This window comes from Dipodomys spectabilis, unplaced genomic scaffold, assembly GCF_019054845.1.
Source record: "Dipodomys spectabilis isolate Male_0828 unplaced genomic scaffold, ASM1905484v1 ptg000229l, whole genome shotgun sequence".
Classification (NCBI taxonomy): Eukaryota; Metazoa; Chordata; class Mammalia; order Rodentia; family Heteromyidae; genus Dipodomys; species Dipodomys spectabilis.
The window spans coordinates 489,815-516,772 of NW_024870906.1; the positions used below are offsets into that span (position 1 = coordinate 489,815).

At 53.3% G+C, this 26,958-nt stretch overlaps 1 protein-coding gene across 1 annotated transcript; it reads right to left on the reverse strand.

Annotated features, from left to right (window-relative positions):
• Positions 1-2,990: 2,990 nt before the first annotated feature.
• On the reverse strand, positions 2,991-26,276 carry Ephx2 (epoxide hydrolase 2). Its single transcript, XM_042697823.1, has 19 exons — positions 26,098-26,276; positions 21,812-21,896; positions 21,032-21,191; positions 20,049-20,239; positions 19,020-19,142; positions 18,154-18,228; positions 16,946-17,041; positions 16,392-16,470; positions 15,135-15,169; positions 12,390-12,416; positions 11,059-11,144; positions 10,398-10,509; positions 8,348-8,419; positions 6,951-6,984; positions 6,227-6,329; positions 5,120-5,189; positions 3,921-4,001; positions 3,591-3,649; positions 2,991-3,440 (listed from the first exon to the last, which is right to left on the reverse strand). Exons 1-19 carry the CDS (start codon positions 26,196-26,198, stop codon positions 3,362-3,364), a joined length of 1,668 nt encoding a protein of 555 aa, XP_042553757.1. The 5' UTR covers positions 26,199-26,276; the 3' UTR covers positions 2,991-3,361.
• Positions 26,277-26,958: the final 682 nt, after the last annotated feature.

Consider the following 26,958-nt stretch of genomic DNA (forward strand, 5'->3'; position numbering starts at 1 on the left):
ACTAGTGGTAGTGACTGTACGTGGAAGGGAGTAAACCTGCCCTCGGGTAAAGAAAGAGCAGGGCTGGGAAGGTGGCTTAGTGGTAGAGCGCTTGCCTAGCATGTATGAAGCCCTGGGTTCGATTCCTCAGTACCACAGAAACAGAAAAAGCCAGAAGTGGTGCTGTGGCTCAAGTGGTAGAGTGCTCGCCTTGAGCAAAAGCAGCTCAGGGACAGTGCCCAGGCCCTGAGTTCAAGCCCCAGGACTAGCAAAAAAAGAAAAAAAAGAAAAAAAGAATAGAGCCTTTAGAGGTTAGACCCTCCCCCCTCCCCCCCAGCAACAGTGACTTGGTAGTCCTGACCAAGTGAGGTTACTAGTTCTCCAGAACCACTCTCAAAATCAGGTCTGAGGTCATGACCAAACAGACCACACTTTGACTAGGACTGTTTAGTGAGCACAAATATACCCTAACTAAAATTACTTAACGTGTATGTCTGTACCCCAAAGATGGGCTGACATGGTTACTTTGTCCCTTCCCAGACAGTCTTGGCCAGGCAGTAAGCCTTTCTCTGCCTATTGTCAGCTGTTTATTTGGCACGATGGGCTGAAGGGCCAGTTGGAATGTGGAACTCCTGGGGTGGGCCCTCCACCTATGTCTCCAATTTTAGTATTTTCTTATACAATCTAAAGATCTTTTCTACCCCGGCACCTCACAGGACCTTCAGTGGTGTGTAGCTGGTTATTTTTGTTACAATGATACAGAATTGATCCACTGGGTTCTCGGTTGCCGGAAGAGAAGGTTTTAGGAGGCATTTTTGATGGCTTGAAGGAATCGTCAGAATATTTGAACTTGAGCCAACAGAAAATAGATTTCCCTATTTATGCTCCTAATGCAGAATGTTTGAAGATTCTTCTCTTACAAAAGAACTTAGACATATTCAGCTAGCAAAACAATGCTAGCTGGGGCATGTAGCTGTTCCCTTAGGTCCTGTATTTGCCTTTCAAACGAGACTTTTAACAGACAGAGGTGGTGACGACAGCGGCATGGCTCGAAATTTAAAGCCCTTCTGGGTTTGTCCCAGGACAAGCTAGAAATACCTCATCTAGTCCTTCTGCAACCCTTCCTTCTCTTGGCACGCCTCTAAAACTCTGCATATATTAACATATTTAACACCAATAACCCCTGAGCATTAGCTCCTGTTAATGGTATAGGCGAAGGCACTGAATGAAGCACAGGCGCCCTTTCTCAAAGTCATGTAGCAAGTAAGCAGCAGATGAGATGTCCAACTCCGCTTGTCCACCTCCATATTTAAAGCGGAGACTTTTGATGGAAAGAGCTCAGCCTTTGGAATCAGAGCCTTGGATTGTACTGGCAAATGACCTGGGGCATGTTATCTGGTTCCCGGAAGGATCGGAGGTGGCACATGTCAGATCTGGTTAGCATTTCTGTCTTAGCCTTCTTCACACACAGGAACACGCATGCTCTTGTTCCCTGGCCAGTGAATGCTCACGTTGACTGAGCACATCCTCGGGGAGACACTTCCTCCACAGGCAGCCAGAGGGCTGGGCGTACATCTGTGAACGCCCTGTGCTGGAGGAACAGGGGTGGTGGCAGCCGAGAGACTCTGGATGGAAGGAAGCAGAGCCCTGAAGGGCCAGGGAGGGCCCATGGGGTATTTGCAGGGCACAAGGATGGCCATGCTGCAGGACAAGTAGGAATCATGCAGTGGTGGAGCCAGGATCTGAGCAGATCCCAGCGGATCCCAGCATGCCTGCGCTGTATCTGGGAGGCAGTTGGGAGGATCTGACCTGCAATGCTCCCGACCCAGCCCTGTGTGTGCGGGGTACAGTTAGAAGCAACTACAGAACCCTGGTGCCCAAAGCAGGGCAGAGGAAGGAGGACTGCAGGAGTCAGAACCAGACTCACCAGCACCGGGACCAGTTCAGATCCAGGAGGTTCCCAGAAGGCATAGCGAGTTTGTGAGCTATGTGCTGTACTTGTGGCAACCACGCCGGCTGAGTTTGTGAAATCCAAGAAGCAGTGTGCTCAACCTGACTTAGGGGATTGTAACGTCTCTGTACAACCTTTTAGCAATAAAGGACTCTAGCTAAGCGAAAAGCAAAGCGTGTGTGTGTGTGTGCGCACACGCACACCCTCCCCCCCCCCCCATTCCACTAAGTTGGCAGTGTGGGCACTGGAGAGTGCTGAGTCCTTCATGAAGGGTGTACATGCAGCTCAAATCCATCCAGGGGTGTAGTGGTCTCTCCCATGCACATTTCTGCATCGTGACCATTGCACTGTTAGGCATTGGCTAGAGGAATCTTCCTTTAATTATAGCCCATGTTCTGATCACTGATCAATTCACAGATACCAGGCCTTATGAACTGATGATCTGCTTTCAGAAAGTTATTTATTCAGGGCAGAAACATCCATAGTTAGGGGCTCTTTATTTATGAAAAGGTCTCCTTTTAATCCAAGTATGAATTTCTCTTGGGATAGCCACCCAGGGTGTGCTTATCTACAACTCCGGGCAATTCAGTGCTGCAAGGTTAAGAACTGCTGTTCTAGCCAAATGAGGAGTGCGAGACTTCAAGTCACCCACGAATACAGTTTATTCTTAGCTCCCGGCTCTGCGTTGCCGTCCCTAAGTGTCCCTAATTTAGCTTGCTTCAAGACCCAGTTGCCCAAATAAGACCCATTAAAAGAGAAGGCAGAGCGAGACTACACCGAACCCCAGAGGCGGTGCACGCTCGCCACACAGGGCATCTGAACATCCACTTAGAGTCTCAGTCCCACCACACACTTCAAGTGCACAAATTATGCATCAGGACAGGAGCAAAGCCCGAGGGGAAGCAGGGAGGAGGGGCCCGGGCGACCTTGATGGCTGCCACAGACCACCACATCCTGGCAGAAGCCCGCAACGCAGCGCGAGGGCAGACAGGGCATGCATAGAGCTGTGCCAGCTTCTCAGAACTACCACCGTGATGCTCCACGGACAAAGGGCAGGAGCTCCCTAGTCTAAGCTTTACTGAACAAAGGCTCCTAATCTCTGCTCAGGTGCTTCAAAATGAACTGCAAATTTTCTTGCAAAACACTGCTCAAAGACAAATCACCCTGGGCTGTCCCCGCTCTGTCCTGTCAGGGCACTAATGGTTGTGAGAGCTCAATGGAAGATGCAATTATACCCAAAGTACTAATCACACACGATTCCTCCTGGATCTAAAATTACAGCGTCTTTGAAGGACTTCAAGAGAACCATTTTGTCCAACCCCTTGAGAGCAATGCTGCAGGTTACAAGAGGTGAAGTGAAGGCCACATCCGGACAAGAGCCCTCCTTCAGCCCCATGCAGAATGTAAGCACTGCAGGGAATGAGCCACCGGCTACATCTTGGAGACCACCGGCAGGTGCTTGACTTCAGCATCCAGCCACTCAATGAGGATCTGGTTCAACTCCGCAGGCCTGGAGGGAAAACCAAGGTCCATTCACCCAGTCAGAGCTCACTGAGCTCACCGAGCACACAAAGCAAGTGACCAAGCCAGACCCAAATCAGGGAGAATGAAGCGTGTGAAAGTGAGCAGGAGATCCTGCCCCCCACCCCCAGCTCCTTACTTCTCCATCTGTGTCCAGTGCCCACAGTCCTTAATGTTTCCCCTTTTCAGGTGGGGGATCTGAAGGACAATGGAAGAACACACCTGGGTTTGCTTTCACATCAGCGTGACACACCCCAGAAAGCACATGGGAGGGGTCTCCTGCCGCCCCAAGCTACCCTAGAGCACCCCACGTCACTAGGAGGAAAGGGATGGTGCGTCAGCTGTGAACATGGGCAGCCTCTAGCCGACTCTCCCATCTGTCTGGACACTGTGGCCTCCGCTGCCATCATCTCCCCTCTGGGTCCCCGCGCTGCCTCGGTGGACCCACGGGGGATGCTCGTGTCCTCACCCAGTCCTCCATGTTCTTGGACATCTGAGGAGTGAGAACAAAGTCCTTCTCCGCGGTGACCATCAGGGCTGGGACCAGGATCTGGAGAAGAGAGCAGGTAAAGGGGAAGGCAGCACACCACCACCACAGATCCCTCTCTTCGTCCGGGCAGGGAGAGCAGCGTGCGGGCGTGCCTGGAGGCGTCCCCCGCTGGAAAGACCCTCGCTATGCCTGTCGCCGTGGCCCAGGTGTGGCCTCTGTCAAGCATAGTAGGAAGGAGCCAGCGGCATCGTTCGTGCTGGATTTGTACTGTAGTGATGGGTGTGCGTGTGTGTGCGTGCGAGTGCGTGCGCGTGCGTGCACATGTGCATGGAGCGGCCAGGACAGGTATTTTTGTGTTACCAGTAGAAGCAGAAATGGGCTTTATTTCTATTTCCTAGAGCCTCCACGGGCTCTTAACTCCTTCCCTCTCTCCAATCCTGGGGACTAATTCCAGGGCGTTAGGGATTTGGGACTTTTGTCAGCTAGGCAAGTGCTCTACCACTGAGTAGCATCACAGCTCTTCTGTAGATTAGGCCCAGGCCAGCTTGCTTCCTAACCTGCTTTTAAAGACTGTTACATGCTACCTCAGGACCTTTGTTAGAAAGGATCTGCTCTCCTCTGTGGGCTGCTCATCCCCACGGCCTAGTGTGCTGTCAGCACACAGCACGCACGATCATTCGCCTGGACCAAACCGAGTTGATGCGGGCACTGGAGCCCAGGGAGCCTTGGCTACTGTACTACCTTTGTGGGAGAGAACACACTTTGCCTCTTGCAATGTGAAATGCTTCCCTGTACAGACCCAGAGGTCTGGACACCCACCACCTGCTCAGCAGAGGAAGGTGAGACCCACAGGCACAAGCGAAGGCCTTGTGTATCTGAGAGTGCTCGACAGCCTCTATACGTGGCTCCATGCTACCCCAGAGTTACCCTGACACATCTGCTGTCCTTGCCAGACCACTGCCAAGAATTCTGGGCTTCCCAAATGATGCTGCACTGTCCCCGGTGCCTCGTACCATCATCCCAGGAGGAGGTGCTGAAGAAGCTCCCACGGGAAGTCTGTCCCAACCCCAATGGAAATGACAAAGTAGGCAGGACTGCGCAGCCCAGCCAAGGCCTGAGGTCATGCCAGGTGGGGTCAAAGGGAGATGAAAGGCATCTTAGAGGAACCCAGCATTCACCTTCCGTCCAGCACCTCTGCAACCCCACTTCCAGTTTCGTTCCATGTTCCGGTACCAGTTTAGGGGACCTCTGAAAGTGGATGAGAGAATAGCACAGATGAGCTTCGAGGGGCTGACTATTCTGTCCCTGCAGAAGAGCTCCACCATCCCTGGGAGGGCGCACCATCATCCCTGGGAAGGTACTCCATCATCCCTGGGAAGGTACTCCATCATCCCTGAGAGGGTGCCCCAGAGGGTGCCCCATCATCCCTGAGAGGGCGCCCCATCATCCCTGGGAGAGCGCTCCATCATCCCTGGGAAGGTGCTCATCCCTGGGAAGGTACTCAATCATCCCTGGGAGGGTGCTCCATCATCCCTGGGAGGGCACTCCATCATCCCTGGGAAGGTACTCCATCATCCCTGGGAGGGTGCACCTTCATCCCTGGGAGGGTGCTCAATTATCCCTGGGAAGGCGCTCATCCCTGGGAAGGTACTCAATCATCCCTGAGAGGGTGCTCCATCATCCCTGAGAGGGTGCTCCATCATCCCTGGGAGGGTGCTTAGTGCTTTGAGGGGGCAGACCAGGGCCAAAACTCATGCCTTCAGTCCACACCCACCAAACTACACTGAGTAGGCCAGGTACAGGGGTGGAGGACCCACCACAGTGCCTGAAGTCATCAGAGAGGCTCAGGACACATCGAGGCCAGGGCCACAGGGTCATTCTTGGCCTCTACTGATGTGTTGGAGGGTGAAAGACCCAAGATTAGCCCCTCACCAATGAGGCCACTCTCTGGAAAGGGACACTGGGAGGTGGTGCAAAGGTGTCCAAATGTATGTAGGCCTCGATTTACCTGGAGTTTTGTATCACTCTGAAGACAGAACTCAGAGCTACCATCTGATTCACAGAGCAGTGGTGACTCGAGAGCAATTTACAACTTCTGTCCTTTGTGGACGGATTATAAAATGCAGCGAGCTGGACTACCTCAAACCCGGGCTGCACACCACAGGTAGGGAGTCATCCGACACTGGAAGCATTCAAGCCAAGGCTGGCCTGGCATTCTGGGGACCTGAGGTGAAGGAAACTAGAAATCCTTCCCTGCCAGGCCTCGAGCCCTGTCCCCTCCATACCTGAATCCAGTCTTCTTAAACTGTTGGATGTAGAACTGGATTTCTTCCTCTGTGACTATCTTGCTGAGGCTGGGGTCTTCTGGAGTCTTCACAAAGAGGCCTCCTGCAAAAAGCCACTTGTTTCCTCCTGTCCACAGGCCCAGGTTCCAAGCTAGCGTCCTCAGTAGCTGAGACTGGGCGGCAGCGTGCTCCCACATCCCACCCCACATGCCCACGGCAGCGGCCCACGCACCACATGCAGTCGCCGCTCTGGCCACGCCACGGTGGGCACAGTCTGCTCCCAACACGTGCCTACCGCTCAGGGCGACTCGATTTCAGCCAGGCCCTGTGGCCGCCACCTGCCAGGCTCCCTCACGCTAACCTTCTTCAAACAGCTGAACACATTTTGCCCAGCTCTCAGAATTCTTGTAGGTGCTTACTGGCTTGGTGCTTCCTCTTGGTCAAGAAGAGCATCCAGGTCAGAGGACCAGAGGCTGCGGGCTCTGCATGCCCACAGACCTTCCCGTCTCCATGGAGGTGGGACCCCGTGTCATCTTCAGAGGTGTGCTGTGTCCTGCCAATAGCGGTCCACCCTCCCAGGGGGTGACCGCTGCCCACTCAGGGACAACGTAGCTTCCAAGGGAGCCACCTGGGCCACTAACCCTGTGCCTGAATGGAGCCAGCCCACCATTTTCAGTTAGAGGAAGAGGCATTCATATACCAGCATGCTCTAGAAGGCTCTTACCCATTTCAGTGACTTTGTGCACCGACAGAAAGCCCTGTTGGAAGAGGAGGTCGAAAGGAAGTCATGGGTGAGTCCAAGCCAGAACACAAAAGGGGCTCTCTGAGAGCCCTCGGGTGCTCCGCTTCTCTGTGGGTAAGTCCTGAGACCTCAGGAGAAACCGTGGATGGCATTGAACCCTCCAGGCTCGCTACTTGGTCCCATACTTGCCTAATGCAGTTTAATTCAGCACCGAGACACAGCAAGGTGGGAGGTTTAACCCTGCAGAGTTAAACATGGAGCCCATAGCCAAAGCTCAGGCCCTGGCAGATCTTGGAGAGGAGATAGTCTGGGGCTCATCAAAAAGAGAACAAGAGATATGACCTCAGGCGGACCAGGGGGTAGAGATTATAAATAATACTTCCCACCACAGTTAAAAGTTGGAATAAAAGCCAGATGCTGATGACTCACACCTAGCTACTCAGGAGGCTGAGATCTGAGGATTGTGGTTTGAAGTCAGCCCAGGCAGGAAAGTCTGTGAGATCCTCATCTCCAATAAATTACCAAAAAAGCTGCAAGTTGAGTGGTGGTTCAAGAGGTAGAACACTAGTCTTGAGCAAAAAGCAGCTCAAGGACAGTGCCCAGGCCCCAAGTTCAAGCCCCGGGACTGGCAAAAAAAAAAAAAAAAAAAAAAGGTATAAAGAAAAATCTATCCATAATGACAGAGAAATACAAAGGAAGATGTTTTTGAAAATACATCCATTTCAGCTAGTTAACGAGATGAGACCAAAAAGATCTTCCCTAGGCGTCATCTGAATCTGCACAGTGCCCAGGACTGGGGGACCCCCAAGGTCGGAAGCAAACAACCCTGAATCCTGGAGGCCACGCCACAGGTGCCAGGCAGAGGAAACGCTAAGCACGTGAGAGGGTGATTTTCTCAGTCCAAACGGAGGTAAAGATTAAGTGTTGCTGAAGATGAATTCACAAACCAAGATGGAACACACACACAGACACACAGAGTCCTTAGAGAGACAGCAAACACACGAGTGAGGAGAGGGCTGACACAGGTCAGGGGTGAGGGCTTATGAAGTGGAGGTATTATAAGCTCCTTCAGCATGCTAGAGCAGGGTTAGAGAGAGCAATTACTTCTGCGCTGGGGTGAATCAATTATGCACATTACAGCGGTAATCGTGCTAATAGGCTAATTTCCACACGACTAGGCCGCTGAAATCACCGCTCACATCTCAGCCTGCGGTGACAGGGAACGCGACTCTTCTCCAGTCACAACAGAATCTACTGACCACAGCTGCCAGACGAGGAGGCCCCACGGAAGGTTCCTGGCTCCTGCTCCATCCAGGGCCTCCTTTTCCGGCAGAGCAGCCCCCCTCGCCCTCCTCCACACCCCGTCCCGCACGGCCTACCTCATCACTTGCTCGGAAGAAGCTTTTGAAAGTTCGACTCAAGTTTTGTTCCAATTCTGCCTCCGCCACTCCCTGAAACAGGCAAGAGAGCATCATGGAGGGCCGTGGGGAGCTGAGCCCCTCCCCAAAGCGCTGACTACAGCCGCAGGGCCCCCTGCCCTGCCCCGGGGGGCCCTGCCCCTCCGCCCCATCCACTGCCCCGGTGTCGTGAGAATCCTATGAGGTCGATTTTTCCCTAAAGTCCTGCTACGAGACTGTTAAGGGGGGCTGCTGTAGGCTGACGTGGGGCTGCGGGGAGCTAAGTGAGGAGGACAATGTTGAAGGTCAAATGCAGCGCGAGCAAAGCTCTTGTTCACGTAACTTCAACATCCATGTCTGAGATGGGCCCAGTTGTGTGGACAAGGGCTTGATGATTGCAAATATATTTAGCTATCAGGAACATCTTACCGGGTATTTCTTTGGCCTGTTTGTTGCAGCCCTGGGCTTTGAGCACAGGCCTGTCTCCCCTCCCCCGCCTCCCCAACCCCCATCCCGTTCTCCCTGCTGGGCTGATGGACTTTCTGTGGGTGGACAGATTATTTCTCTTTGTGCTCGCTACGTTTTTACTGCGTCTCAGTGTCCTTTGCTCTTCTGGGGCCCATTTGAGAGCAAGCCCCTGTCCGGGCCTCTGCAGGGCCGAGCTCATAAGCAGCGGCCAGTTCTGCAGTGGGGACGGGGGTCATAAATAAGAAGCAGCACCAGCGCGGACGACCCGCCCGGAGCAGACGCACATCCATCACCGCGGCTCCGCCTCCGGAGCCCTGGCATCCATCACACGGCAGAAGGCTCCATTGATTCTCCATGGTACCGCGTCTCATACTCAAAAACCCTTCCAAGCCCAGATTCCGTACCACGGGTGATCCCTGTGGCCTTCCCTGCCCTGCTCCTGGCAGGGGTCCAGAGTGCTCAGGAAGAGCGAGGTGGCCTCCCAGAGTGAGCACGACCGTGGAGCTCAAGCTTTGGGGGCCTCTTCCCTGACAACACAACTCCAGCCTCTTCTCCACCCAGGATAAGTCACAGAGGCTGCCACCACGGCATCCAGGCAGTTAGGTGGCTCAGGGGCAGATCACACGTCCACAGCAGCAGTTATTCAGTGATGGCGGGAGGAGGTGGCAAAGCCTGGAGAAGGCTGTGTTTGGGACAGTGGTTGAAGGGTACAGCTAGGAGAGTCAGTTGAAAGGTTTCTCTGTGAGCAGAGTACTCATTCCACAAATACATCACAGCCTGGCTACGCCGGTGCCTGGGTGAATGTGTGGCTGCTTTGTGGGGGTCTGCATGGAGGAAGGGTCTTTACTCCTGGACAAGTCACTCATGAACTGCTATCTGTGTCCTTAATAGTAGCAGTGACACCCCACCTACCACGTGTGCCACCCGTGGTTCAGGACTGTGTTGGTGGTATCTGAGTGTACTTGGCAAACTTCCATACTTTTTTTTTTTTTTTTTTTGCCAGTCATGGGGCTTGAACTTAGGGCCTGGAATCTGTCCCTGAGCCTCTCTGTGCTCAAGGCTAGCACTTTACCACTTGAGCCACAGTGCCACTTCCACCTTTTTCTGTTTATGTGGTATTGAGGAATCAAACCCAGGGCTTCATACATGCTAGCCAAGCACACTGCCACTAAGCCGCATTCCAGCCCATTGCCATACTCTTACAGAACATGTGGGACCGGCTGTGGGACTTTGTGGCCTTGGGTGCCAACACACAAAGCTCAGTTCTCAGTGAGCAGAGATTCCAGGTCTCTGGGGAGAGGCCAAGGGAGGCAGTGCCAAGCCAGCACCCACCCTGAACCCATGTAGTTCCACAGCAGCAGAAGCAACACACACACACACACACACACACACACACACACACGACCCACTGATCTCTGCAGCCCATGCATCAAGTCGATCTGAGAAATCGTTTGTGACCAATGCCATGGACAATTAACGGGGATGGAGGTAAGCCAACAGGAAGAGAAAGGAAGAGGAAAGGACAGTTATGTGGAAGCCACGGCCCTTGGCACCCCACACTTACGGGTTCTTGGAAGTAGAGCTGGTAGTTAAAAACTGGGATGTTTTTTATGACCTCCATGGGGTGTATGCTGGGATTTTCTGGCTTGTAGGGAGTGTTCACACTGGCCACTGCCCTGCAGAAGTAAGAGGCGTGGCGACAGGGCCCGTGAGAAGTCGGCCTATGAGGACACACGTCAAAATGGACGCCGAGTGGGAAGTGGTCTGTGATGGGTGTCAGCGGGCAGTGCATGGGAAAGGAGGATGGGAACTCAGGATGTTTTTATTCCTAGCCCAGGGGGTTCGCTTTTCTTTTCCCCCATTTAGCATCTTCCCACCCCACCATGGCCAGGTGGCCTCTGTGACAACACCACAGCCAGGGAAAGAACGAGAAGGGAGCTGAGAAGCGGAGGTGGCCTGGCCTGAGGTCTCTGGGGAGGCTTTGCTTTCCCCTTGTGGAATGGTTTTTTCACTGGGGTCCTGATCATTTTGTCTCAATGCTAGCGACTAGGCCGGGAGTTGCTTCCTGAGAGATGAGCTCTGTAGGCCTTCCAAGTTAGTGGGGCAGTGGAGGGCTCAACTTCCCACACTCCCTTCCTGTCTTTGATATGTCTTCTGGGGTAAGTAAGAGATGGGGGCACACTTCTGTGGGAGGTTACCAAGTTCTTCTGGCTGTGGCCACCCACCTCACTCTCTCGGGGTAGAACAGAGCCATTTTCCACACCAGCACGCCAGCCCAGTCATGCCCAATGAACACGGCTTGTGGGATGCCCTGGATGAGGAGGGAACAGGGAGTGGGTAGGGTGGGGTCAGGAATGGTGAATGCGCTGGCAAGACCCTCCCTGGCAAGCCAGGGACTCCCCACTGACTCCCAGAATGGCATCCAGGACGTCCACCCTCATCTAGCCTCAACCCCACACGTCTGCAGCCTCACACGCTCCTCACGAATGACCAAGGCCACGGGGCATGAGCTCCACCCCTCCACCTTCCCGCAAACGGAACTTTCTCCTTCTCTGAAGAGGAGTGGAAGTTCCTTCCTGCACCCCATGATCAGCATTCACCCAGTGATTATGGCGGGCCCCCTGGGGACTCTCGTAGGTAGCCATGAGAAAGTCCAAAAGCTTCCTTATTCTCCTTCCTGAAGCCTCTGCTGAAGATAACAGCAGCTCCCCTTGACTGAGCTCCTCCTAGGAGCTGGGGGAAGGGTCTCCATCCCACCTACAACCTTCCATGCATCTTCAGTCTCCGCTTTATAAATGGGAGGACAGGCTCTGGCAGGGAGGTGAGCTGCCTAAGGCCACATGGATGGCTGGTGGGAGAACCACAGTTCGGACCCATGTCTCCCAATAAAAGTAATTCTGTGCTGTCCTCTATTCCAGCCTGCCACCTGAGGGTCTTCTGGACCCTCACCATCCCCCTACTCTTCACGAGGGGTAGGGGAGCCCCGGCCCAGGCACCTGTGAGGCTCCACACCTGTGCGTCCACACACAGAGCTGACGGTGGTCTGTGCCTGTCAGCACCCCAGAACCTCCCTGCAGCCAGACTTCTTCCTTGGGTCCTCCCCTCTGACCACTTCAACTACCAACCACCCCAGGGGGCAGATGCTGCAGCTGCACCAGACAGTGTCTTCCAGGGAAGGGCCTGGTGACCTGCAACCTCCAGTCCCTCCGTCCCCAGTCTGAGGCAGTCTCAGGTTGTTTGCTAAGGAATCCAGCCTGGGTGGCCAAAGCCGTGCCCAGTGTCCCGTCCCCTTCTTGCATACCACCTCCAAGCCCGGCTCCACGGAGTGGCGACTACGCGGAGGGCAGACCCACCCTGCCGCTCCTCCCAGGCCTGGCACTGTGCTGGCTCCCATGAACTGTTAACAAGCTCCAACCCTGCCTCTGGCTCTTGCTGCCCTTCTCCTCAGACATGGCTGACTGGGAAACTCCTTCCCCCTTTGCCCTGCACTGTCCACAGTACACCCCACCGAATACATGGAATTCTCCAAAGAGATTGACTATAAACAGTGACTTACCAACTTATCCAGGAAGGATACCATCTCCTAGAAAAGAAAACACAGACACCAATTCAGAAAGGGGAACTGGGTGGATACAATAAAATCGTATTTAGAGCTGGGTGCCAGAGGCTCACATCTATGGTCCTAGCTACTCAGGAGGCTGAAACCTGAGAGATTACGGTTCAAGGCTAGCCCTGAGAAAAGTTTGTGAGACTCCACCTCCAAGTAACCAGGAAAAAAGCTATGCTGAGATGTGGCTCAAATGGTAGAGCACCAGCCATGAGCAAGGATGTCAAGCAAAACCATGAGCTCCTTAGTTCAAATCCTGGTAAGAACACACACACACACAACATGTGTCTGCTATGCTGCAGTCACTCTAAACATGGGGGTACAGCAATAAGCAGAAGAAACAAATCTCAGTGAAGAAGAGAAAAGGAGGGCTGGGAAGGTGGCTCAGTGGTAAAGCGCTTGCTTTGCATGCATGAGGCCCTGGGTTCTATTCCTCAGCACCACATAAGCAAAAAGAAAAAAAAAAAAAGAAGAGAAAAGGAGAATCACAGTCCAAGGCCAGTGCAGACGAAGGTAGCTTGAGAACCTAGCTAATAAAACAAACAGTAAGGAAAAAGGCCGCTTGTGTGGCCCAAGTGATAGAGCACCTGTGTAGCAAACGGGGACCTGAGATCAATCCCCAGTACTGGAAAGGAGAGATACAGAGATGGAGAGAAGGGGTGGACAGAATATGCTGTGTTAGCCCCACCCCCTCCTCCAATCACAGTGTCCCCAGACCCGAGACCTCTTGGAGTCACTGATAAATTCCCAGGGTCCTCTCCCCAGGAAAACACACATGGGCACCCATGCCTCGAATTCCATATCTGAACACCACAGGTACACCCATCCTTTACACTCTCCAATGTACCAGAGAGGCTGGGGATAGCTGGCTGAGCTCACAAATGGAGGCCCATGCTCAGATCTGAAGGAGTGTAAAGGAGCCTGGGAGAGCATGCAGCCCTGACCTTTACTGCATTCTGCAAGACAGCATGACCTTCACCCAAGGTCATACAGTGGCAGAAGCACTGGGTACAAAGCATTCTAGAAGATAGTGGTTCTGTGCTACAGTCCACCATTCCCAGTTTGGTCTAAGTCTATGTATGTTCAGGTCTGTGGGTTCCATAAAGTTATCCATAAATCAAACACACACACACACACACACACACACACACACACACACACACACACACAGACCTCTGAACACCCAGGTTTAAGAGAGCCAAGCGATGAAGTCAACTGAAGTGTCCACATTAAATAGACAGAAAAGAAAATGGGGTATAGATATACAGAGAATACTAGTCAGACAGAAGGATGAAATACCATCATTTGCAAGAACGTGTGCTTGAAGGTACCAGATAGAGGTCAAGGGGGTGAGGGAGGCATTGGTCAAGGGACACACAATTACAGCTAGGAGAATAAATGATCAGGGGACTGTGCTTCAAGAACACAGTAATTAATAACTATATATCACTTTCCCTGTCTCCTGGCAACCACTAATCTCATTCTGGTAGGTGGATTAGTCACTTCTCAATACTTCATGGAGATGAGATGAAATAATGTTGCTTTTATAATTGGCGCCTTCTACTTAGTGTCCTATCTTCAAGTATCACTCATGGGGAAGCGTTCGACAGTACTGCACCTCTTTAGGGCTGTGTACTGTTCCAGTGCACAGATTAAAACGTGTCTATGCATTAGTCAGTTGGTGGCTATCTGGGCTATTTCTGTGTACGGCGGTCTTGACTAGTCCTGGTGTGAACACGGGTGTCTGGGGAGTTTTGTGTATGGGCATGCAGTTCTCTTGGGCACATTTCTTGTAGTGGATGGACTGGTAGTATTTTGTTTTGTTTTTAAAGTGGCCTGGGTGGATAGGAACATGTCTGGTTTCTTCTGTAGAGCATGGGCCTTTGAAGTAACCCAATATACCCACCTCAAGAATGAATTCTGACGGCAATAAGTGAGGTCCAGGCTGGGAATGTAGCTTGGTGGCAGAATGCTTGACTAGCATGCATGAAGCCCTGGGTTCAATTCCTCAGTACCACAGAAACAGAAAAAGCCAGTAGTGCTGTGGCTCAAGTGGTAGAATGCTAGCCTTGAGCAAAAAGCAGCTCAGGAACAGTGCCTAGGTCCTGAGTTCAAGCTCTAGGACTGGCAAAATAATAATAATAATAATAATAAAGTGGGATCTGGATGCCTGGACAGCAGCAGAACACAAGGAGGACTCCACACAGGGTCCCCAAGGACACGTGGAAGGATTTCACGGGAGTCATGAATAAGATCAGGGGCAGGAGGAAAAAAAAGGAGCAAAGCTGGGAGACTGAGGTAGGATGACAGCCCGGCTGGCCTGGAAGCCAGCTTTACCTGAGTTCTGAGGCTAAGAGGCCTCAGAGTGCGTGTGGGGCTGGGGCGAACCGCGTGTGAATACTCCCGTGATGGAGAGGCCTCAGCAGGGTCGGGCAGGGCTCAGACCTCCTCGACTAGCTCTCAGCCCAGACCGTGACCTTAACCTGGCTGTGACTCAGTTTCCTGTGGCAAGCACACTAAGTGCTCCATGCATGTTGGTTATCGCCCGGAACTTATCACCATAACTTCCAGAAGTTACACCCGAGCGTCACGTGTTATGCTTTGGGTTAGGTGGACACACAAGCGTCTGGCTTCTATCAGTGAGAAATCCAGGCTGGACAGGATGGGATGGTCATTACCAGAGATCCTTCTTACCTTACACAATACTTCCATGGCGTACTCTTCTATTTCTGTAATTAAAAGTAACAATGAATGCTTGATCCATGAGATGTTTAAACATAGCAATAAACCCAAAGGGCCTTTTCTTTTCTACCTGTACTAAGAGCCTTATGATCTCACTTGGGTTTTTCACTTAAAGCTGGTGCTCTACCACCTGAGCCCCACTCCACTTATGGCTTTTGCTGGTTAACTGGAGTCGAGGTCATCTGGCTTTAGTCACGGCTAGATGTGTGATCACAGGGGCAGCTGGCTTGGCTCACCGTGCCAGGCCACCAGGGGCATTTCTGACCCTTAGAGGACCAAAGACAGTGTGATACCTGGCTGCTTCACATTTCTGACCCCAGGACTGGGTCCTTAACAGTTTGGGCTGTCGGGCATGATAGCATACATGTGTAATTCCAGCACATAGGAGGCTGAGGTAGAAAAACAACAAAGTTTGTTCTGAGGATCCCTTTGAAGCTGACAAAACCAAAGAAGTGTATCCACTAGAAAAACACTGATAAACCCGCACGGGGTCTTAGCACAAAGGTGATCTCATGCTGTCCCTGGACAGCTGTTTGCTTGGGCCCATTGACACTGGGTTAATCATCTGGTCCACGATGAGCATAGAGCAGTCTAGGGGTATAGGAGGTTATTTGAAGGCGAGAATCAGTCAGAAATGGGAGGGCAAAGGAGAGGGTGAATGTGATCAGAGCACTTAAAAACCGTAACAATCTGGTCACCCATCACCATAGGCCCTCTACCCCGAGGCACGAATCCTAAGGACTGGAAGTGTGGCCTGCAGTCCTCACACCACACCTTCATGGAGCCAGCCACCCCCAAGGTGAAGGTGTCCACGCGTTTACCACTGGACAAATAGATATTTTTAGCAACATGCCTAGAAGACACGAAGCCAGGAGACACGCCAGCCTCGGAGGACCACACACTGTAGTACAGTGCTTCTATGAGGTGTTTAGGGGAGGACCAGGGCTGCCCGGGGAGGAGTTATTTCCTGCGTCCAGGCATATGAGAAGGGTCTGGAAGATGAACGGTGCACCTGCTCCCTCCCACTTCCCTGGCCAGCGGCAGCACAGGCTCCCTCTGCCGGAGAGAGCTTCCTGCCCCTGGGTATGGGCAGCTGGAACCGGTGGGGCTGACACACAGACACGGGACACAGCAGGAGAGGGGGCGAGGCTGGCTGGACCTCGAAGGACAGTTCTTGCCCCGGGGACAGCTGCAGGGCTGCCAACCCACCAGGAGGGGAGGATGAGTCTCCATAGCCTTTCATGTCCATCGCTAGAACCCGGTAACCCGCGCGGGCCAGGGCTGGGATCTGGAAAACAAGTGGTGGGGACAGGCAGCAGTGCAGCCTGGCCGCTGTCCGGGCTGGCCGCCTCCATGCCCAGCCCCGCCCTTCCTCTGGATGCCTCCGTCCCAGAGCGCCCTGGCAGGCCCAGGTCTCTGCACCAGGGCACTAGCCGGAGCCTGGGGGCGGCCTCCACGCATGGCAGTGGGGTTCATGCACTGCACCGATGGCACCGGACATTCGTTAGGAAGACTTCCCAAGCAGCGGTTAAGAGTGTCTTCCAGAAGTTCTCTGTCCAGCCTGCACCGGGGCCCTGGGCCTGGCGCGGCCGTGGGCGGGGCCTCTTCCCACCTAACACTTCTGAGGCCTTCAGTGGCAATTCGGAGTCAACGCTCCACTTTTGGATTCCAGCTGCTTTATCACCTTCCAGGCCAGGCCACAAGGTCTAGAGGATCCCCTCCCCTCCCCCTGTCTGGGGGCTGCCTGCCTCCATTTTCCTTACCTGGTACCTCCAAGAGAACCAGCTCTCAGGAAATCCATGGCAGAGGCACACAACGGGGCCAGAGCCCAGCTCGGCAAAATGAAGGCGAACCCCAGGCTGCGAGAGAGACGGGGGAGGGAGAAGAGAGATAAAGAGGGGAGGGGGGACAGTGACATCAGCATCAGGAGCCCCAGGCTGGGGGTCGGGGGGGGAGAGGGGGGAAACGACATTGCACAACTAACAAGTTCTCTCTATATATCTGTGTGTCTCCCTCCTTCCTTCCCTCTCCCTTCCCTCTCTCTCCCTGTTGCAACTGTTGAACATAAGGCCCTGCACCTGCTGGGCGAGTGCTCTGCCCCTTGAGCCACCCACAGCTAAGCGTTCCTCTCGAGGCTTCGAATGAGCTCAGCTGAGCTTCTGAGCAGCCGGGCATCTGGGCAGCGCAGCTGGGGCTGCTAGCTCTCTCCATCATGGAACATGACAGTGCCAAGGCCTGGGCCCGGCATCTGTACTTGGCATTTCATTTACTCTGTAGCAGGAGCTCAGGAGAAAGACAGTGACCAGCTCGCTTCAGAGCGGTGGGCACCGCAGCTGAGTGAGGAGAAGCTTGATTGATCTTAGCGAGGTTGATCTTAGCCAACGGCAGGGCCCTGGCTCGGCCTGGAATCTGCCTGCTTCCTAAGCACTGTCTCATCTTGCTCTGCTCGCGAGCTGATCCATAGCTTTTGGCCCATTTGAATGGAGCAAAGACAAGGCAAGAAATATCCCACAGTGAACCCCTAGAGACTTCCCGTCAGAAGCTGCTGGGCCCAGAGTTAGGGCCTTGCCTCACATGCGCTCGACCTAGCCCTGGCCTCGACCACTGGGCACTTAAGAGTTTTTCCCTCCCGTCATCCTCACTGTGAGTTCCTCGCTCATGCCTGCGCCCCTCCCACCCAGGCCAGGCCCGACACAAGGAAAAGCTCAGGAAAAACTGCTCTGCCAGAGCACAAAGCCAGCTCTGCCCAGGCTGCAGTGCCCTGGCAGACCAGGGCTCAGAGGCCGGGGGGTCCCTGCGGCCACATTGGCCCCACTGCTGTATACAATGTGATACAGGGGCCGTGTCCATCAGTGTTTGACTACTGAGACTTGGGGGAGATACTCTTTCCTGTTTTCGCAAATAGTGGACTTCCTGTGCCCCCGCGCAAGTCCCTCTGTGTGCACCAGCAGACAGCGCTCGGCAGACTTACCTTCACGGTCACGTACCCGTGGCCCACGTCATTAGGACTGCAGGGGACCGGCAGGGGGGCTGCGGGACTGAGAAGCTGCAAACACCAATGGTGAGGTGAGACGCGGGACAGCGTCTTCCTGCAAGCGTTCCCCAAGGGGAGCTGGCCAGCCCAGCCTCCCTTCCAGAGTCCTTCCGGTCCTGCCCGCCCTGCATCCCTCCCTGCTCCCACTCTTCCTCCAGGTCAGTGGAGCGCCATGACTTGGCTCTGGCCCATGGGATGTGACAGGAAGCATGCCTCCCACCCTGGCACATGGAAACCCTCACACGATGCTCTACAGTCCACAGGAACCCCAGAGCCTCCGAGCTAAGGTGTCAGCTAACCACAGCCGCCAAAAGATCACAGCCTATACCATCCTCCTTACTTAAGTGAAACATTTTTGTCTGTAACAGACACGGTGGTACATGCCTATAATCTCAGCACTCAGGAGGCTGAGGCAGGAGGATGGTGAGTTGAGGCTGCATGGCAAGACCCTGGCTTTCAACAGGAGAAAGGAAAAAGAAAATGAGTTTTTTGTTCATATTGTCGGAAGAGCAAGGCAGGGAGTCTTTGAACAGCCTTCTCTTGTCTTGGTTCCCTGACTGGAACAAAATTTAGCTCACACCCCTGCTGTCAGATTGCGCTTCCCGCTAAGGACTGGAGGGGAAATGGGAGGCCCTCCAGGGTCCACGCGCTCAGTGCACCACGGGCAATGAGCTGCCAGCACAGGTGCATGTGAATCACACACAAAGCACTGACAACCTAGACCCCGGCTTCCCACCTGCTGTTTTCTCTATATGATCTCACACGCGTGGCAGGAAGGCAGACCTGCACAGACACAACGTTACCTGCAGCCCGGTGACTTTCTCCAGCTCTCTCAAGGCTGTGTCGGTGTCCTGGACATGAATGGTGGCCATTCCCAAGTCACGGGCCGGCTTCAGATTGCTCCCAAAGTCATCCAGATAAACAACCTGGACCCCAGACAGGAGGGCTGTCAGCCAGGAGAACGAAACACATGGAAACTCACACAGAGACTGCTTCATAATGAGACAGAATCCTCTCCAGACCCACTTACTCTCTGACCTCATGTCTTATTCTGAAATAAATTCTGGTTACTAACAATTTTTTAAGAAAAGGAAATAAGAAAGAGACCTTGAAAGTCACAGAGCAGATACGGGTGAGGTTGTTTATAATCTTGGAAGAGGGCAGCTCACAATCTTCAATAGCCCACCCAACCCAGGAGCCCAGGGCTTGGAGCACTGTTCCCACCGGACTCCAGGTGCTGAGGACAGCAGCCATCTCCAATGGCATGAAGGGAACGCTCCTGACACTGAGCACAGAGCGACTCCCCGGGGGAACAGGGCAGGGTTTGCTCTGCTCAGCTTGTAGGCGGGGCCAGTGAAAGAGATGGACAGAGTGAAGAAGAGGGATTCATTTTGGTTCTATCACCTTTCGAAGGTTAGCGTAGTAGTGTCTGAGGAAGCAAGCGTTCTAGTGTAGAGATCTCAGAGGACATGGACAGACTCTCAGGAGACATTCTGCTCCCTCCCCACTTTGGTGGGGTGACCTTCTTGAGCCTTGTGGCCTTGGCAAAGTCTCCTTCTTCATAGGTAAACAGAGATAGTTTGTCTAACACCTTTTGTGATTTCCATTTTGCCCAGAGTCTTCTAAGAGATACACAAAGGGGACTCATGCCCACCTGTGGGAGAACTTTCTAGATGGAAGGTTGGGTAAAAAGCCTTTAGAAGTCCTAGCCTGGAGGAACAAACCTAGAACTTCCTGCCAGGCCCTAAATGTATCCCAGACGAGAATGTCGATGTCTCTCTGGTCGCCATGCGGCGGGCCGTGTTTCCCGCTCTGAGGAGGCATCCACGCACCTCACCGGGACTGGCCTTCACGGTCTCCAGCAGGAACTTGTACATCTGCAGCTCGGGCTTCATCATCCCAACCTGACACGACTCTATCAGGAAGTCAAAGTGCGGGCTCAGCTCACTCATCAGCCGGGCCACGCTGCCTCTCTCAGTGCCGTCATCCAGCCAGTTGTTGGTGAAGATGCCAGTCGTAAACCCTGCGCAGAAAGGGGTGGTGAACACCCAGTGACAGAACTTGGCCCCCAATGCTCAAATGCCCCACATGGAGCCAACTTCCAACAGACAAGTCGTATCTCCACCCATGCACAGCACAGATCAGACACAGATCTGAGGGTGAGCTGTGGCTACAATCTTTTCTGGGGGGAGAAAGGGCAGGACTAGGATTTGAACTCAGGATCTTGTGCTTATTAAGCAAGCACTCTACCATTTGAACCACTTATGCTTTGGGTCACTTTTCAGATAACAGTCTTGTGGTTTTGCCCTGGACTGGCCTCAGACAGAAATACTCCTCCTGGCCTCCCTCATGGCTGGAATGACAGGTGTCTGCTGCCACTACGATGGGTCTCAATCACTTTTTGTTGGGTTGTCCTTGAACGACACTCCTTTTGATCTCTACATTCTGTGTAGCTGAGATTATGGGTGTGAACTACTCAGCCTAGCTTGGATGGAATCCTTAATCACTGGTACCTTACTGTTCTCACGCTTGTCAGCTCATTTGATCAAAACTGTAGTTGTTTAAAATGCTTTCTTTTTCACCTGTGCTGGGAGATTGGGTCATTTGGGTTAGCAGTTATACTCGTGCTGCTGGAAAGACAGGCTTCTGTTTATAAGGCAATCGTGGGTCTAAGCTGTTTAACCAGATAAAGTCCAGCTATTTTTCAGGGTATTCTAACAGCACTGTCCTCTCCATTTGGTAATCATACTTAGTTGTTCTCTGCCCTGCCCTGGGTTCTGCTGCAGTCAGGAGAGTGGCAGTGTGCAAATCTTACCTTTCTTTCTGAGGGCCAGTGCTGCCTGAAGCATGGGCTGGTTGATGTTTCTTGAGGACACTGCCTGGCTAAAAATTTGACCTATGGAGAAATTCTCTGGGAGGTGGATTCCAGACGCTGCAGAGTGTTTCTTGTAGTTTTCTTCCATGAGGGGCACCCACTGTAAAAGTGACCCCAGGAGAATCATTAAAGGGTGTAATTCTCAGAGAATCCTGGGCGGTTCCCACGAGCTCCAAATGTGTGCATTTCGCAACCATGCAGTTCTGCGCTGGGGAATCACCCACTGGGAACGTCACATGGCTTCCCAGAAGCCATGGACCAATGTTGTCCCTGGCTGCACCGTCCCTACACAGCCAACTTGGAAACTACCCACGGACCTCGGTCTCTGATTCAGAGCACTTCTAAGAGCACTGCCTCCTAAGAACACTGTCTCAGTCTCTCCAGGCTCCTGACTCTGAAGTAGAGTTATCTAACAGTCCCAGTGGCCTCTCTATCCTAACTTAACTCCCCTGGCTGTAGAGTCCCTGGAAACGTTCTTCAGGGGCTTGACAATGGAATCTCTGATTGGCCCAAAGAAACCACAAACCGGTCCTAAATGTCACCCGGGAAGGCTGTAGGTCTTCTGATTGGCCCTGAATACACGACACACAGGGTGTATTGTACACAGAGTATACAGAGACTTATGACAGAATGTAGGGAGTTTCCCTCAGCCAATGAGGAAACAGAAGCAAGCCAAGAATGTGTACAAGGGTGTGGGGTTGGGTCTGTACCTTGCCTCACCTGGGAAAATGTGATCTCCCCTTTCATGAGGCGGGTACTGAGGTCATCCGGCCCATCTTTCTGGAAAGTTTCACTCAGGAAACCTCTGGAAGACACACACAAAGAACCCATCAGTTTATCCACTGCCAAGACAGTGGATAAGGTAGCGGATAAACTCCAGACACCATTTATATTCACAAACCACTGTGAGGAAGGCGCCTGCTTCAGCCTGGGAGAAGCCGAGGGGCGCCTAGCCTCTGCCCTCGCAGCTCACAGCCTTCTAAAGGAAGGAAGTGTTTCTCCCTCTGGCTTCAATTGTGCACATATAGTTTCTACTTTATCTTCTTTTTTTTTCTCTTTTATTATTTTGGCCGGGCCCAGACTGGCCTTGAACTCACTAGTCTTCCTGCCTCAGCCACTTAAATGCTGTGATTATAACTTCCTCTGATCTCTCTTTTATTTTTAAGCTTCCCTTGTTAAGAGCTAAAACAGACCTTTCCCCAGATTGCTACACTGAAGTTCTAATCCTCTGCATTTGGAGACAGTCTTTAAAATGGTAATGAGTTGGGCTGGAGTCAAAGCTTAGTGAGCACTTGCTTGCTTGCTTGCTTGCTTTGGTTTGATCCTCGGCACCCACACAACCCCCCCCCCCCAAAAAAAAAGAGGCAAGGAAGTTAAATAAGCTCACTGGCACTGGTGCTAATCTAAGATGTCTGGTGTCCTTGTGAGGAAAGAAAACTTGGCCATAGATCTGGAGGGAGGACACTGTGAGGGGCCAGCCCCTGATCTTGGACTTGTAACCCTGGACTGTACCTTACGAGAGACAACCAGTCCATGTTATTCCTCATGGCAGGGGCCATAAATAAATACTCTTTGCTCTTATCTACTGTAACTGGCAAACTAGTTGCAGTTATTTACCATCCTTGAGTAAGAGAACAAATATCTCCACCCTGGCATTTTCCTTTCTGATAAACAGCCAAGGACCTTTACATCGGGCTTACCTTCTGACAGGTAAAATGATCAGCTCTGGACCAAATAGTAAAAAGACATACTTGCTGGGTGCTGATGGCTGATCCCTGAGCTACTCAGGAGACTGAGATCTGAGGATCTCATGGTTCAAAGACAGCCCAGACAGAAAGTCTGTGAGACTTATTTCCAATTACCCAGCCAAAAGCTAGAAGTGGAGCTATGGTTCAAGTGATAGAACACTAGCCTTGAGTGAAAAAGCTAAGAGACAGAGCCCAGACCTTGAGTTCAAGCTGCAGTACTGGCAGCAAAAAAGAAAGAAAGAAAGAAAGAAACAAAGAAACAAAGAAAGAAAGAAAGAAGAAAAAGGAGGAGGAGGAGGAGACAGAAGAGGAGGAGGAAGAGGAAGAGGATGAGGAGGAGATTGGGTACTGGTGGCTCATGCCTAAAATCCTAGCTACTCAAGAGGCTAAGATCAGAGGATTGCGGTTCAAAGCTAGCTCCAGCAGGAAAATCTCCCTACAATTAAGCACCAGAAAACAGGAAGTGATGCTGTGGCTCAAAGTTGTAGAGCACTAGCCTTGAGTGAGAAAGCTCAGGGATAGTGCTTAGGCCCTGAGTTCAAGCCTCATGCCTGACATAAAAAAAAAGGAAGAAAGAAAGAAAAAGGAAGGCCCATCCCTGTTACCTGCGGCCCTGCTCAAGTTTCCAGTACCAGGAATGGCTCTGCCACCCTTTACCTTTAGTATTTTCTGGACAGCGCTTTATCAAGGTATGACTGCATGCCATCAGAATCACATTCTCAATGATTTGTATAAATTTAGACTTCTGTAGACATTGTATTTCTGACTTGAGACATTCCTGCCCTTACAACATTTCCACGCCACACACACCTGTCCTCCAGTTTAGGAAGGAATATACAATTGGACCCAACAATCTTTTCCTGGTACTGGGTATTCTCTTTTGGCTTCCTTACTCAGAGCTGGTACTCTACCACTTGAGCAATGCTTCCTGTTTCAGGGTTTTGCTGGTTGATTAAAGATAAGAGTTTTGAGCATTTGTCTGTCCAGGCTGGCTTCAAACAGGAATTCTTATATCTCCTGAGTAGATAGGTTGGATTACAGAGATGAGCTACCAGTGCCCAGCTTCAACCATGTTTAAATGAGCACCTAAGGTATATGAGACTTTATGCTACATGCTGTGAGAGAAAAATGAAAAAATACATTCTGTTTCTAAGAAGTTCACAGGAAACAAGGGAGATGACATAGAAAGCCGCCATGGATGAGTGAGATAGAAAACCTGAGGGTTTTTGCCTGGAGAATGGAGGAGTTAGGAATGAACAGGACCATCACTGAAGGCATACAAGGGCAGAAGGGGATTTAGAAAAGAAGATGCAAGCCATGCTTGCTTCTCAGTGCCAGAACTAAGCTGAGAACCTAGGTCTGACAGCAGCAACCAGTACTTTAATTTATGAATTAATTGTGGTACTGGGGATTACACTGCATAGTCAAGTACTTTACCTCTTGAGCCAAAAAATCAGTTCTTTTGCCTTTAGTTTAGTTTTTAAGATAGGGTCTCATTCCTAACTTTGCCCTGCCTGGACTTAAACCATGATTCTCCTGTCTCTGCTTCCCAAGTAGCTGGGATTACAGGTGTGAGCCACCATGCCCAGCCTTCACCCATGCTCTCTGAATTACCTGTGCCTTGTAGACTCACAAATCACACGCATTTCCACATCAATGAAGTCACACGCACCAAGAGACCTCATAGCTTGCCTGCAGATTGCGCCTTTTTCTTTTTAAAATCAAATTATTGAGTCAAAGTGTAGTGAAATGACATTTGTTAAATATGACTTCTTGGAAATGAGTTCATTTTTCTTTTCCTCAATTCATTCCCCCCCCCCAAAAAAAGCCCTGCACTGGGTGTTCTTGGCTCTGAGGGGGCTTCCCCTGTTCAAGTGAAGTTTTCTGCCCAATCCTAATTGTTTAGAGTGTGGCTGGTTTGATCGTGGACTTCGGGGCCGGCTTGATTTTGTTTCTCAGCTCTTGATGCACTTACTCAGCCTGGAAAGATTGCTATCGTGTTCTGAATAGCAGCTGGGGAGGTGCAAAGTCTTACTAAACCAGAGGTAAAAAGAGTCTAGGCAGGAGGGGGAAGGGAGGGAAACCCGTTGGAGCGGTGGTGTGGACAAGCTGGTTCCTTGCAAAGCCCGTTTCCACACCTGAGAAAACTGAGGTGGCTTTGGATGCTTTCATGATTTATGCGGCACAACGGTTAAGCAGCCCTGCTGGCCGGGTGGGAGTGGCTCACGCCTGTGATCCTGTGATGGGGAAGCTGGGACCTGGGGGTGGCAGTGCGGAGGAAAGTCGTGGGATTCCTATCTCCAATCAACCACGCCACAGCCAGAAGTGGAGCTGCAGCTCAAGGGACAGGGTGCTAGCCTTGAGTGAAAAACGCTCAACGACAGTGTCAGGCCCTGAGTTCAAGTCCCAGGACAGGCTGTTGGCATTCTCCCCACCCCAGGTCCTCAGCCACTCCCACTACCTCTGGGGGGGGGGCAGCCTGTAGCGCCCCCCCAGCCCCGCCCAGACCTGAGCTCCCGCTGCCCTGGAGTCCCCCCAGGAGAGCTGGCGGCTCCCCGCCCGGACCTGGCTGCGCACGAGCGGAGTCCCCACCGGCCCCACTGCGGCCACCTGGATAGGGGCAGGCGCCACCTGCCCCCCCATGGTCCTCCGGACGCCCCCCCCCATTCTAGAACCCTCGATGGGGCAAACCTCAGGATGCAAAGCTGCCAGACCTCCCCCCCGGGGGTCACGAAGTCGGGGTGTTTCTCCTGGATATCCCCCCTCCCCACAGTTGGAACTCCCGCGTGTAGTTCTGCAATCGGTGGGATTTCCCACCCGCGCGGCGCCCCGCACACGCCCGGACCGGGCAGCAGCCACAGGTCTCCGGCAGAACTTCCACGCGACGCCCCGCACACGCCCGGACCGGGCAGCAGCCACAGGTCTCCGGCAGAACTTCCACGCGACGCGCGGCCCCGCACACGCCGGGACGGGGCAGCGGCCACAGGTCTCCGGCAGGACTTCCTCGGAGCGCGCGCGCCGGCTCCGGGGTCTCCGGGCCTCCCGAAAGCCGCCGGATCCCGGACTCCGTCGGAGGCTCAGACCAGGCGATCAAGAAGGCAACGGGGCCACTGACGCGCGCCGGTAACGCAGGGCAGGTAACCGCTTTCACCCTTCCCGGGGCTGGTCCCAGAGCGGGCGGAAGCCAAGGCCCCCGCCGGGCAGCTCCCGGCCCTCCCCGCGGCCCCGACCCGGCCGGTGGCGCGTGGGCCCGCTTACCTGGGCAGCGCCAGGGCCTCCTCGGCGCGGCGGAGGGCGCCCGCGACCGAGGGCAGCGCCAGCACCCCGTCAAGGTCGAACACGGCCACGCGCAGCGCCATGGCACCCGGCTGCCGCCTCCCACCGAGACACAAAGCGCCCCGGACTGCGAAGAACTGGGGCCAGTGGACGGCCGGACGCTGCGGGGTAGCCTTGCCCGGGCCAGCCACGCCCACTCCCAGCTCCGCCCCGCCCCGAGCTCGGCTTCGCCACACCCACTCCCCAGCCCCGCCCCGAGCTCGGCTTCGCCACGCCCACTCCCAGCCACGCCACGCCCAGAGCTCGGCTTCACCACGCCCACCTCCCCGCCACGCCCACGCCCATTGGGCGCCAGCCCCGCTCTCCACCCCGCTCCCCGCCCAGGACACGCCCACAGCGATACCTGTGGCTCGCCCCGCCCCTTCCTGGCCACGCCCCCTCCCTGAGGGCTGGCGGTAATTAGGGAGTGCTGGGTTGGGGACTTCCGGTTTGCTCGTGGAACCACTTCGACCCTGGCTTGGACTGGATTTGGGGGCCGGGTTTATATGGGTCCTAAGGAGCACACACGGGAGTAAAACTCGGTCTGTGCTTACTGGGGGACTGGGGCCAGGTCCTCTTGGTTAGGTCCCGAGTGCACTGTCCCGCCTGGGGTGATGGGGGCTTCCAGCCAGGCCTAGGTTGGGATAGGCTGCCTGCAGACAGGTCACGCCTGGTCCTGAACACCCTGAGTCTCGCCTGGCCCCGGGGGTAAGGCAGGAGTCAGTCCTTCCCTCCCAGGCTCTAGAATCCTCCCGTGTCTAAGGCTTCTCCACACAGCTTCCCTTCTGGGGAGCAGACTTTCCA

Coding starts and splice junctions, on each gene's coding strand:
- Ephx2 (XM_042697823.1), bottom strand. CDS start 26,198: ATGGCGCTGCGCGTGGCCGTGTTCGACCTTGACGGGGTGCTGGCGCTG. Junction 21,897..26,097: donor GAGGCCCTGGCGCTGCCCAG/GTAAGCGGGCCC, acceptor TGTGTCTTCCAG/AGGTTTCCTGAGTGAAACTT. Junction 4,002..5,119: donor GCAGAGGTGCTGGACGGAAG/GTGAATGCTGGG, acceptor TCTCTTCTCCAG/ATCCTGGTCCCAGCCCTGAT.